The sequence below is a fragment of the Panthera leo genome, chromosome A2, assembly GCF_018350215.1.
Source record: "Panthera leo isolate Ple1 chromosome A2, P.leo_Ple1_pat1.1, whole genome shotgun sequence".
Lineage (NCBI taxonomy): Eukaryota > Metazoa > Chordata > Mammalia > Carnivora > Felidae > Panthera > Panthera leo.
The window spans coordinates 2,200,917-2,214,509 of record NC_056680.1 but is presented as its reverse complement, the minus strand read 5'-3'; the positions used below and the strand labels follow the sequence as shown (position 1 = coordinate 2,214,509).

The following is a 13,593-nucleotide window of genomic DNA, read 5'->3' as shown; positions in this document are numbered from 1 at the left end:
TTTACTCTGCCTGTCTCAATATTTGCCAACGGGCCACAGGTTACAAAGAAATTTAATTAGAAAAAAAAATTTTTTTAATGTTCATTTATTTTTGAGAGAGAGAGTGTGAGCAGGGGAGGGATAAAGAGAGAGGGAGACACAGAATCTGAAGCAGACTCCAGGCTCCGAGCTGTCGGCACAACAGAGCCCCACGCAGGGCTTGAACCCACAAACCATGAGATCATGACCTGAGCCGAAGTCGGACATTTAACCGACTGAGCCACCCAGGCGCCCCAAGAGGTTTAATTTTATTTAAATTTTTATCTGGCGTTTGTTCCCCACATCACCATGGAGTGGGAGGGTGATGTTAGGGCTTCAGGAAATTGAGTCTATGGGTTTCTGCTGGTTAGACGCTATTGATAAGATTGCCTTGTTCCTTGTAATTTACTAGGACATTTATGAGCTGATGGAGACTCACGTCCTGCACGACTGTGCTCTCCATCAGTTGACCATTGGGTTTTTTCCCCCCCTTTCTTTTGTTCTTGGGCAGCCAGGATTGCCTGAGGAATGTCACACAGATCCCACGCTGGGGCGTGGGGGAGGGAGTTTGCCGGGTCTCAGCTTGCTTTGCGCCCCCTCATCAATCTGGTTTTGGCAATTTCAGAGCCAAAGGTGTCCAATTCAACTTTGTTAAGAATCCATCTGGGGAGATCAGAAGTCTCTAATAATGGCCATTGATGTTCTAAGTTACTTCTAATGAAGTTAGTTAGAAATGTGTTATGAGGATGAAAAAATGCTCAACTTCACTCATCATCAGGAAAATACAAATCAAAACCACCATGAGATACCCCCTCACACCTGTCAGAATGGCCAACAGTAACAACTCAGGCAACAACAGATGTTGGCGAGGATGCGGAGAGAGAGGATCTCTTTTGCACTGTTGGTGGGAATGCAAGCTGGTGCGGCCACTCTGGAAAACAGTATGGAGGTTCCTCAAATAATTAAAAATGGAACTACCCTACGACCCAGCCATTGCACTACGAGGCATTTACCCAAGGGATACAGGTGTGCTGTTTCGAAGGGACACATGCACCCCAGTGTTTATAGCAGCACTATCGACAAAGTATGGAAAGAGCCCGAATGTCCATCAATAGATGAATGGATAAAGAAGATGTGGTACATATATACAATGGGGTATTACTCGGCAGTCAAAAAGAATGAAATCTTGCCATTTGCAACTACGTGGGTGGAACTGGAGGGGATTATGCTAAGTGAAATTAGAGAAAGACAAAAATCATATGACTTCACTCATATGAGGACTTGAAGAGAAAAACAGATGAACATAAGGGAAGGGAAACAAAAATCATATAAAAACAGGGAGGGGGACAAAACAGAAGAGACTCGTAAATATGGAGAACAAACTGAGGGTTGCTGGAGGGGTTGTGGGAGGGGGGATGGGCTAAATGGGGAAGGGGCACTAAGGAGGACCCTTGCTGAGATGAGCACTGGGTATTATGCATAGAGGATGTATCACTACATTCTCTTCCTGAAATCATTGTTGCACTACGTGTTAACTTGGATTTAAAGTTTAAAAAATAAGTTAAAAAAAAAAAAAGAAATGTGTGTGAGGAGAGACCATAATTTTTTAAATATAAAACCAGAGGGCGGGGTGCCTGGGTGGCTCAGTCAGTTAAGCATGTGACTTCAGCTCAGGTCATGATCTCACGGTTTGTGGGTTCAAGCCCCGCGTGGGGCTCTGTTGTGCTGACAGCTCAGAGCCTGGAGTCTGCTTCAGATTCTGTGTCTCCCTGTCTCTCTGCCCCTCCCCTGCTCACGCTTTGTCTCTGTCTGTCTCTCAAAAATGAATAAATGTTAAAAAAAATTTTTTTAAAAACCCAGAAGGTATGACACAATGGGTCTTGAGGGATGCTCTTCAAGTATTTTGATGACTGGGATCCTTAGCTTTTTCTTTAGAACAGAAAGAGAAATTCCTAAATACCACTGTTTCAACAGGAACAGGTTGGTTCCAGAAGGACTTGGTCAAAGACCTACCCAGGAACAGTCTGCGCCCACATGATGCAGAGAGGAAAGGCGAAAAGAACTGTAGATACAATTAAACTTCCTTATGGCTTGTAGCCCATTGAGAAATACTTCAGGCTGGCGGAGTAGGACTTTCCTCCAGGAATGCCCAACTGTCTTAATCCCTTGCTAGAGATAAATAAATAAATAAATAAATACCAAAACAAAAACACAAACACACAAAAACAAAACCCCAACAAAAACCTTAGTTTGACAATAGCTAGGCCTCCAGGATCCTGTAAGCTTCTTTAACGTATTAAAACGGGTTTGGATGGGAATGCAAGCTGGTGCAGCCACTCTGGAAAACAGTCTGGAGGTTCCTCAAAAAACTAAAAATAGAACTGCCTTACGACCCAACAATTGCACTACTCGGTATTTATCCAAGGGATACGGGTATGCTGTGTTGAAGGGGTACATGCACCCCAATGTTTATAGCAGTGCTATCGACGATAGCCAAAGTATGGAAAGAGCCCAAATGTCCATCGATGGGTGAATGGCTAAAGAAGATGTGGTGTACACACACACACACACACACACACACACAGTGCAGTATTACTCAGCGATCAAAGAGTATGAAGTCTTGCCATTTGCAATTGCGTGGATGGAACTGGGCGGGGGGTGTTATGCTAAGTGAAATTAGTCAGAGAAAGACAAAAATCATATGACTTCACTCATATGAGGACCTTAAGATACGAAAGAGATGAACATAAGGGAAGGGAAACAAAAATAATGTAAAAGCAGGGAGGGGGACAAACCATACAGAGACTCTTAAATATGGAGAACAAACAGAAGGTTACTGGAGGGGTTGTGGGAGGGGGGAATGGGCCAAACGGGGAAGGGGCACTAAGGAATCTACTCCTGAAATCATTGTTGCGCTGTACGCTAATTTGGATGTAAATTTTAAAAAATAAATAATAAAATAAATAAAATAAAATGGGTTTGGAAACTTCCTCTGTCTTTCCCTCCCCGAACTGCAAAGGATAATCAATTGCCCCTCGCAATTGCACTGCAGCTCTATCTGCCCACAGGTCCTGTCCCCACGCTTTACAAACCACTTTTTTTTGCACTAAAAACATCTCCAGAATTCTTTTTTTCTTTGTTTCTTTTTTTTTGAGAGACAGCGAGACAGAGCGTGAGGGGTGAAGGAACAGAGAGAGAGAGGGAGACACAGAATCCGAAGCTCTGGGCTCTTGACCTCTCTCTCACTCCTGAGCCCCACTTCCCATCACATCTTGCTGAGGACTTGGGACAGAAGGCCAGCACACTGCCAACGGGCTCAGTTTCTGACACCGAGTAAGGTTGACCTTCAGCATCGCGTATTCCACCCGCAAAAAAGTGGGTTTATTGGCACTAGCAAGAATTGCAAATCAGGATGCGCCAGAATTGGCAAATGCAGGCGCAAGTTCAGAGAGGAAAGGGGAGGATGCTCTTTTACAGGTAAGGGGGCGGCGGGGGGGGGGGGGGGGGGGGGGGAGGGGGAGGACGGTGGGGGCGGAGTTGGGGGCGGCTGTTATAAAGAAAAAAATCCTTGGGGGCAAACCGGTGGTTAGACGATGGTGGCTTCTCATTGGCTGCGCTGTGTCCGTCTCTCATTGGCCGGACTGTTGCTGGGCAGAGGAAAGCTTTCTCACGCGGGCGGGGGCAGTAAAGTTGTGTGCGCCCGCGCCTCTTTCGTGTGGCGTCTACAGCTGCCCGGGGATTGGATGGGGAGCGCCCCCTGCTGGCCTCCTGCCTTCATTGTGGAGGGTTCGCTTTTGTATTCATTTTCTTTCTGGTGTGATTTTTCCTTAATTCTTTTGCGGCTCCCACCTTTTGGTTCTAGAAACGCCTTAGTCGTTCCTAATGATGCTTATGTAATGGCCTTGGACAAAGAACACCGGGAGTCGCCCTCTTGCAGGTTGAGATTGGGGAAGGGGGAGGGGCGCCTGGGTGGCTCCCTCCTTTAAGCATCTGACTTCAGCTCAGGTCATGATCTCATGGTTTGTGAGTTCGAGCCCCGCGAGGGTCTCTGTGCTGACAGCTCGGAGCCTGGAGCCTGCTTCGGATTCTGTGTCTCCCTCTCTCTCTGCGCCCCGCCCCCCCCCCATGCTGTCTCTCTCTGCCTCTCAATAATAAATAAATGTTAAAAAAAAATTTTTTTTTTAAACATTGGGGAATGGGGAGACAGACACGCACCTTCCCTGCTTGCCTGCGAACAACCAGAACAGTGTTGTTGGTGAGGTGAGTCTTAGAGGTGGTGGGAATGAGTTCTTACACGGAGCTCCAGGCATAACTGCCTTGAGGAAACTGCTAATTTCTGGAAATGCTGCTTCCCACTGTGTGTTTTCCAAAGAGCTCTTAAATGTTTACATGAAAATTGATACCAGAATTGGAAACCTGTCCTTCCCCCCTTACTTATTCTTGCTAGGACTAGTGCTGACTATGCCGAACAGGACGTTTCTTCCCGTGATGGGTGGGTAATTGATTGGTAATGCCCCACCCAGTGGTGTCTCCTTGTGTGATGCCAGTGGAGGAAAAATGGGCCATGCCTTTCTCTTTTATTCAGATCACTCATGGTTCTGTTGATGTGCCCCCAGATGACACAGATCAGTTCCTTTTTTTTTTTTTTTTTTTAATTTTTAAAAATGTTTATTTATTTTTGAGAGAGACAGAGACAGAATGTGAGTGGGTTAGGGGCAGAGAGAGAGGGAGGCACAGAATCCGAAGCAGGCTCCAGGCTCCGAGCTGTCAGCACAGAGTCTGACGTGGGGCTCGAACTCACAAGCTGCAAGATCATGACCTGAGCCGAAGTTGGACGCTCAACCGACTGAGCCACCCAGGCGCCCCAAAGAGGTATTTTGATATAACTCTCTGCCAGTTGAAGGTGAAGAGGGTGTCATTTGTTAATATACAGGTCATATTTAAACACAGTTCAGAAGACTATTCTGGGAAACATGCATAGCATCTTCTATCTGGGTAAACTTATATCAGAGATACAGGTACAGGAGGTTGGTGGGAATAGGAAAGTGAAAGAGTAAAATAGTGATTTCAGGTAACACTGGAAGCTGATACCTAAATTCATGACAAGGTATATGCAGTACAAACACACACATACTCTGGGTTCAGTATTGTACGCCCACATTTCCTGTCTACGTGGAACCTCAAAATACAGCCTTATCTAGAAATAAGGTGTTTGCACATTTAAGGAAGATGAGGCCACACTGGATTAGGCTAGGTCTTGACCCAGTGATGGGTGTCCTTATAAGACGGGGAAATTGGGACACAGAGGCCTGCGCTGAAGACAGGGCTTGACCATGTGAGACAGAAGCAGGGATTGGCATGATGTGTCTACCTGCCAAGGAATGCAAAGGGTTGTGGGCAACCCCCAGAAGCTGGGAGGGAGGCCTGGGGCAGATCGTCCTTCAGAGCCTCCAGTAGGAACCAACCTTGCAGACAACTTGATCTCAGGCTTCCAGGCGCCTCATTTGTGACACCACGAACGTTTGTCTGGCACTGTGTTACGGCAGCCCCATATAATGAATGCATTCTGGAGGAGGGAGGGGACCTTGGATTCAAAGGATACCAGAAGCCAGTGTCGCTGCAGAGGAGTGAGAGGGGCGGGGGGAGGAGGAACAACAGACATGAGAGGAGTGGATGGGGTGGTTTCCATGCCCTGGTTGACCAAGAAGTCTCGCTTTGATGGTGGGTGGTGTGGATGCCCAACATGAGCCGATCGGGCAGCCTCACAGGATCCCTCTGTTGCCATGACGACGGGCACTAGGCTGGTGATGTCCGCCACGATGGTGGCTCATGCTGGGCTGTAGCAGTGGCAGTGACGTGGAGGTTGGAGTGCAGATAGAATTTGAGTTGGAGCCATGAGAATTTCCCGGTTTGCAGGTGGGCTGAGAACGAGATTCAAGGAAATGTTCCAATGTGTCAATACTTAACAAATAGTTGGATCGCATCAGTAGAACTCCATCAATACTATAACCAAGTTTTTCTTGGAACGTCACAAATCCCACTTCAGAATTTTATACATAAGAACAAGTGTTCGATCATGGACATGCTTTTCTATATAATGAGGCAGAGGGAATTACCCCAAATTGAGCAGCCATCAAGAATTTGTGTGTTGGAAGCATAATGGTGAAGGTACGGACGTATAGAAGTATATTTGCATAACAATCAAAGATCATCAGTTAAACCAGAAACTCCTTCATGGCCTATCGCGTTAAACAACTGTCTAGGGACATGTGTGCTACCAGAGCATCTCAGTTCCAGGCCTTGGAAACATCTCTGCCGAGAATCCCCAGCCCTGAGGGGCCTGTCCTGGGGACCTGAGAGTGAAAGAAATCCAGGGAGAAATCCTCATGAACTTGTATTCGGTAAGATTTCTTAACTGTGACCTGATAATCACAGGGAACACAAGAAAAAGTAGGTAAACGAAGCTTCCGCAAGATGAAAATCTTTTGCACATCAAAGGTCCCTAACAAGAGATTATAAGGACACCCATAAAATGGGAGAACGTCCTTGTAAATCGCATGTATGATAAGACTTTATCCTGCAGAATACACAAAACCCTCCTATCTGAATGACAAAAACTCATCGCCATCAGAAAGGGAGCAAAACCTTGATCAGACATTTCTCTTAAGATGACGCACAAATGTCTAATAGACACCTGAACCGATCCTCCCATCAGGACGATGCGAGTCAGAACCACGATGAGATGCCACTTCCCACTCACGAGGACGGCTAGGAGCCAGAATCCAGAAAAGAAGCGGCGGCCAGGATGTGGAGAAAGCGGAACCCTGTGCTTGGCTGGTGGGAGTGTCAGGGCAGCTGACGTGGAAAACGTTTGGTGGTTCCTCAAGAAGTGAAACACAGAACTGCAGTGTGACCCAAGTGTTCCAGTCCTACGTAGACGGAAACACTCAGGTGTGTGCCCACGAATGCCAGGTGCAAAACTGTGCAGACCCCGCAAAAGAGGGAAACGTCCCAAGTGTCCCCCAGTGCGTGGATGGATGAACAGGGTGCGGCGTATCCACAGGACGGACGGTGATTCAGCCCCAGAGAGGAATGAAGGACAGACACAGCATGCACGTGAACGTATGGTGACAATGTTATACCACGTGGAAGACACCAGCCACACCAGGCCACATGGTGTGAGTCACTTACCTTAAATAGGCAGAGTGGGCAAATCCGTAGAGACACGAAGTATTTCAACAGTGCCCAGGAGGCATGATTTCCTGGCTATTGTGGCCTTTAAATTTGTTTCGGAAAATGGAGATATAATTCACATCCCATAGGGCTCACACTTGTCAGAGTAAAACTCAGTGTTCTTTTTTTTTTTTTTTTTGTATGTTCTCAGAGCTGTCCCACATCCATGCATCACCTGAAGAAGGAAATGGAACCTTTACATTTCTCATTTACAGGGTCTGATTACAAACTGGATGGGCTGTGACTTTCCTTGCAGAATATAACGCAAACCTGAGGGTTGTAACGTGTCACACCTGTGGCTGTGGGCCGCTGGGGCCGCGGGGTCCCACGTCCCTTGGTGGCTGAGGCCCCAGGGCACTTTTTATTGACCTGAGGCGGGAGAAGTGGAGGTCGGTTCAGAGGGCGGGGCCTCACGCTTTCAAAGGGCCAGGTCAACACCCAAGGAGGTCTATTTCCCCTTAGGTGAGCTCACACAGTGAGCTCTTCTGTCTCTCTCTCTCTCTTTTTTTTTTTTTTAATTTTTAATGTTCATTTATTTTTGGAAGACAGAGAGCACAAGCGGGGGAGGGACAGAGAGAGAGGGAGACACCGCATCTGAAGCAGGCTGCAGGCTCTGAGCCACCCAGGCACCCCGTCGGTGAGCTGTTCTTAAACACAGGGGACAAGTGCACCGTCACCCTGTAGGGGCCATGGACTGAAGGCTCATCGGGTCCCTCTGTTCTGTCGCGTCCCGACGCGACGCTGGACAAGGGAGGCTAGTCGGAAACTGAACCAGATTCCTGACACAGAAGAAGGAGGCAGGCGGCTCAGCCGGCCCGGAGCGCATTCTGCGGAGAGCCGATCCTGGCAGGCGGATTGGACACGTGTCTACCGCCAGCCTGTCACTCAGGGGGCAGGAGGCGGGACTGCGGGGGGGGGGTGGGGGATCTGCCCAATTTGCGGCCACAATGGGCGGTGCCAGGATTACCCTCCAATCACAACGTGAAGGGCCGAAGGCTGTCCTATCACGGCGCGGAAGCGAAGTGGCTCGGTAATGTCCAATCAGGATCGGGGGAGTTATCTTCGGAACACCATCCAATCAGGTCGCAGGGACTGAAGGATCGCCCAATCAGGGCCCGGTACCTGTACACCACCCAATCAGGCCCGAGCGAGAGCCCGGTGGGTGTGGCTCTCCGCCGGGGCGGCTGGCGCAGTCGGATCCTGCGCTGCCACGGTTTCGGGTGTGCGCGGCGTAGGAGGACGCCCCGAGGGCGCGGAGCGGGGGCCCCGAGATGGTGAGTGCGCGGGCCGGAGGGGCGGATGGGACCAGCCGGACCTTAGTGGAAGCGGCCGCGGCGGGGTGTCCCCGTCCCTAGGGTTGGCACCTGGGTCCTGGACGGATGGAACTGGGAAGGAAGGCTGGGGGAGGGGGGAGGCCTGGGATTCGGGGAGCGTGTGCGACGACCTGACTAAGCAGGAGTTTGCTCCTCTTGGGGGGACAGTAGAGACTGTCCGGGTGAGTTCTCTCGTAAAGGAAACTATTTGCAGCCATAAGGAGGCCGCAGGGAATAGCTTCCGAATCCGCGACTCCCCAGAGGGGGGGGGGGGTCTTTTATGGAGGGTGACGATGAATATTCAGAAAGGGGAGCTCTGTCGGGGGCAGTCTAGGCGGGCGTGAGGTTGCTCGGACCGAGCTGCAAGACGTGCCCAGAAAGCACGCGTGCAGCGTGACGGTCACGGAGCCAGAGCTGCTCCCGGGGGCTGAGACTTGGACGTTAGAATCCAGCGGAGGTAAGTGTGGGACGTGGGGCCGGGGCTGAGCGCGCGCTGAGGGAGCAGGTGCGCGCGCACGGGGTCCTGGGCTGCGATCTCGGGTAAGAAATTCAGGGTTTTCTCACTTTGGAAACCGCGCGGAGAGTTTCACGGGTTTGGCTGTTTCCTGGCCTGGTGCAGACTGTCAGTCTTTGCTTCCACGCTGTTCCCTTCAAGTCGTAAATGGCTGAGATTGCTTTTTTGTTTTTCCATTTCTTTGTAATTCTGACGCGGACCAGAAAGTTCTGCAAGGGGTGTACTGGGCAAATAGAGCCGGAGAGGCGTAGATCACGGAATGGAGCTGGGGTCCTAAAACGATTGCTTTTCTGGGCACCCCCTAAACCCGCTGAGCTTATAGCGGGACCCACGGTGGACCTGTCACCCAACCAACCTGAGTTCTCTGCTTGGTGAGTCAGAAAGTGCTCCACACTGAGCAGTCCCAGGAAGAAAACTTTATTAGCAGCAGATACAGAGATCAGTAGATCACAGGGAATAACTTCCAAAGCCCTGACCCCCCGGAGGGAGGGTGGATGGGCTCTTCTGGTTTAGGGCTGGATGGGTATTCCCATGGGGAAGCCTCCTCGTCCTGTGTGGGGTGGGAAGAAGGGGTGCTGCGGGTGGGCCTTAGGGCAGCAGACCTGTCCCCAGGGAGTATGTCATGTACAGGAGGCTGTGCTCCTCCCCCAGTGGAGACTTCAGTGTGATAATGAGGTAAAGGTAGTTGGTGGTCATTCCAGAGGTCCCTCCAGGTCCCTCTGCACAGGCAGGAATCAGAGGCTCCTCAAACTGGCTGGGGAGGTTGGGGCCCTGGAGGTCTGGTGAGGGCAGTGGGTCTGCTCCAGGGGCGGGTTCCTGTCATTTGCCTGAGTTAAAAGGACAGCTGGAAAGGACAGCTTAGGAAAACGTGGGGCAAAGTTCTGTGAGTACAAGCTCATCAGCTTGAGGTCTAGCTGGTGACAGACTTGGGAGATGACCTCAAATCTGCACCTGGCTGAGGACAGTTTATTACAATCAGTTCCAACAGGGACCAGGTCCCATCTCAGGGACCCTCCAGTGAAAGAGAACGAGGCTTGACTGTTCTGCAGGAGGGGGATGGGCAGGAAGGCCCAGTGTCAGGATCCCACCCTTGTGGTGGAGGAAGGCCTCATTGGCTCAGGTCCCCAGGGCCTTGTTCCTCAGCTCAGTGGATGTTCAGAGGGTGGGCCACCTGCAGTTCAGGGATCTGTGGGGAGGACAGCAGCCTGGGTAAAGTTTGGGTAGGAAAGGGGTGGTTGTGGATAGTTGGTCAAACCAGGTTCAAAGGAAAAATACAAATTGAGTAAGGAGAGACATGTATTGACAACAATGATTGCAAAGGTGGGGGAGGGGATTGTTGCACTAGGGGCAGGGACCTTGCAGGGGACAGGGGCTGCTGCTGCCAGCAGTGTGGCCTTGTCTCCAGGGTAAATGCCTTGTAAGTCCTTCTGCGCTGGGGGGACATTGCATATTGTAGCTCGTGAATAAGTTACACGTCAGCAGGAAACGGGGTGCAGAGTGTGAACCACATGTCGGTTCTGGGTCCCATCACTTGTGACTTCATGGCGTCCAGCTCGAGTGTGTCACATGGGGTCCCCTGGACGTCACACGTTGGTTTATCTGCTTCCCTCAGGGCTGAACATTTCTCATGTGTGCGATTCCCTCTTCTGTGGAAGAGTTTCCAGCATGTTGTGACCTGTAACTCACATGTCTTCTTCCTGATCTTCTGTTTCCTTCACGTCCTGGGGACATTCAGGCTGTTTCATTTCAGCGTGTTGTGTTTTCCCCACGTCAGGGTGTATCCTTTCTCTGGGTTGTCTGCGTGGATGGACCCTTCACGTTGTTAGTAGACTTGAACTTCCCCGTCTCTTCCTGTGTACATGACCGTCTTTTGTTCCGTGAGAAAACTACATCACGCAGGTCATAATCACACATGCTGGAACTCTCTCTCCATGTGTTCCTCTTGTTTCCGCGATAGATAAATTCACAACACTCAGTTATTGTCTGTGAAGCTGATGATTCCTTTTCCTCCACAGATGTCTAGTCTTTCCTGGCCCTGTGTGTCCTAGTGTCTCCATCTCGGCCACTGGCCTTGGGCACCTGCCTGGTAAACATCCACTTGCTGAAACCAGGGGTGCATGATGTCTCCCCTTAACGATATATTATGGGAATCGATAGCAAATGGGAGATACTTGTTGTGGGAGATAAGGGCATCCCCACATGTGTCATCCAGTCCAAGATCAGGAATGTGATCCCATCTATTATTTCCACAAGTCCATAGTTAATCCCATGGAGTGGGGTATACTCTGGGTTTTAAGGAGTGATTTTCCTTACACATTCATGCAGAATTGGTCAAGGTGATAGTTGAGTCATGCATTTGGGGAGTCCTTCCCATTTTCCAGCTGTTGAAATAATCCTGTGTCCCTGGGGTCTTATTATTTTCCCGACAGAGTAACAAGCATGGAGATTCTCTATCATGAGCTGCTGTGGAAATTTCTCTAAATTTCACCTCAAGTTGTCTAGCATTGGTATTCAGAATTTTAAGAAAAACAGTTTTAATTTTTAATGACTTTAGGTCATGACAAAGGAAGATTCAAAACCTTAGTATGGAGATCTATAGCCAGGTATTTGAGGAACCAGAAGAATTCAGGATCTAATCTGGTTTATAAGAAATAGTATCAAATTCCAATATCTCCAAAGAGGTGGTTTTGAATCATAATTATTTTCTCTCTGAATTCACTCCTATTTCCAAAGATAGCCAAATCAAGACTGATGGTTTGTAAAACAAGTTCAGTTTTAACAATCATCGCCTAGTTACTTACAAAAGCTCAGGAAGAACAGTGATTGGCCAAATAGGTTTTTCAGGAAGCTTGCTTTGCTCAAAATTGTTATCAGGAATCTCTGGATTGAACTTTTTTATAGCCCCTTGAGGCCAGAAGACAAGCCAAATATTTGTCACCAGACTTGTCTGCAAGACCTGTAGATTTATGTGATTTCTTCTTCTCAAGGTCCCAAAACCATCCTGAGGTTTCCGGCACCTGCCAGGAGTTGACTTGACTCACCTGGTAAGGCTGCTGGGAACTCTGTCAGCAAGGCATCAGGCCAGTATTTCCAGGGGGGTTGACTGGCTCCACAAAGTCCACCTTAATTCCTTCAAGCTGTCTGGTTAGTTCTGGGTCTATGCAGGTCTGTCTCACATCCGACATTCCTGTCAAATCTTTGGTGAAATAACCAATGTGTCCAATGGTGTCTTGTTACAAGGAGAACAGATTCTCACTGTACTTAAGCAAAAAGGAGGGGAGGACTCAGCACTCAGATGTGTAGGAATGTGTTTGCTTGTAGGTCAAGATGGCAGCTGCATACATGGGAACTAAGGAGTTAAGGGGGGAATCTGACAGAAGCAAGGCTGCCGAGACTCAGCCAGCATCAGGAAAGGGTCCCAGCTGAGTCCTTCACATGTGCGGATTCACCACGGCCGAGCTGCCGTTGCCATATTTGCCACTCGTTGGGAATAGACCTTGGGAACAGAGTGGAGAGGAGAGGAAAGGGATCATTCGCCCATACAGGCCCGAATGGTCTGACCTTGTTCACCCTCAGACCCATAGACCATACCAGGGACCCCTTGGATAGAGAACTTTGGCTGCCTGGTGAGTAATATGGTTGTACCTGCCAAAGGGCGAAAAGAAAGGAGAAGGAGTCAAGGATCCCCCCTGAAGGACAAGAGGGGAAATCCCTCATCCTGTTGGGCAAGGAGTGCCCCATAGACGCCCCCTGGGACTTGGGATCCTCACCAAGGAGGAACCTCAGGTGGAGGTTGTCAGGTGCCCAGAGAACACTAGAGTCAGGCCACCAAGGGAAACTCCCAAGAAATTCCTAGGAAATCCCAGGAGAGGCCAAGTACAGCAGAGGGTCCTTGTGAAGGGCAACAAATGTGGGGTGAGCCGATCAGGGGGAGGCCCGCAGCTCAGGGGGTGAGAGAATTCCCCCCCAAGGCAGAACAGAGGAGATAGAAGTTTACTGAATACCCTGCAAGGGAGCAGCGGGCAGGACGGCAAAGAAGAGACCGTCTGCCGGGAGGCGGTGCTGGGGGCTACAGTTATGGGGTCACGAGGGAGCAGGAGAACCTTTGGAATGCTCCCTGTGTGGGACCTGTGCCCGGTTGTAAGTATGCAGGGGTTAGTTAGGGCCTGTGGCCATTTCGAGGCAGGTCACTCAGGAGCCCGTGTGCATTCAGCTGTGTGCTCACTGTGCCCTTTGCTGCGTATCTTTCCATCACTCAGGCCTGTTGCCTAAAAACGGTCCATACACTGTGATTCTTCCTCCTGTGTTAACGTGAGCGGTGGCTGTGTCCCCATCAATCCCTCAGGGACTCTTCCTTCTGGTGCCCTTTTCCTTGAATTCTGGGCCCTGGGTTAAAAGTTTGAGCGGCCCTGCTGACTTCCACGTTTCTTAAGGCCCCGGACTCGTCTTACACATCAGGTGTGCCAGGCGCCCGGGCCCTGGCCTGTGTCGGTGCCCAGAGCCCACCTAATCCGG

At 49.9% G+C, this 13,593-nt stretch overlaps 1 protein-coding gene across 1 annotated transcript in view; it reads left to right on the top strand.

The window, feature by feature from the left end:
- The first annotated feature begins 8,447 nt into the window (after positions 1 to 8,447).
- The window catches only part of LOC122213773 (zinc finger protein 77-like), a 46,518-nt gene continuing 41,372 nt past the window's right edge, over positions 8,448 to 13,593 (top strand). The window contains exon 1 of the mRNA XM_042928008.1: positions 8,448 to 8,525. Within this exon, the coding sequence (XP_042783942.1) occupies positions 8,523 to 8,525 (3 nt within the window). The 5' untranslated portion in view covers positions 8,448 to 8,522. The remainder of the gene's footprint in view (positions 8,526 to 13,593) is intronic.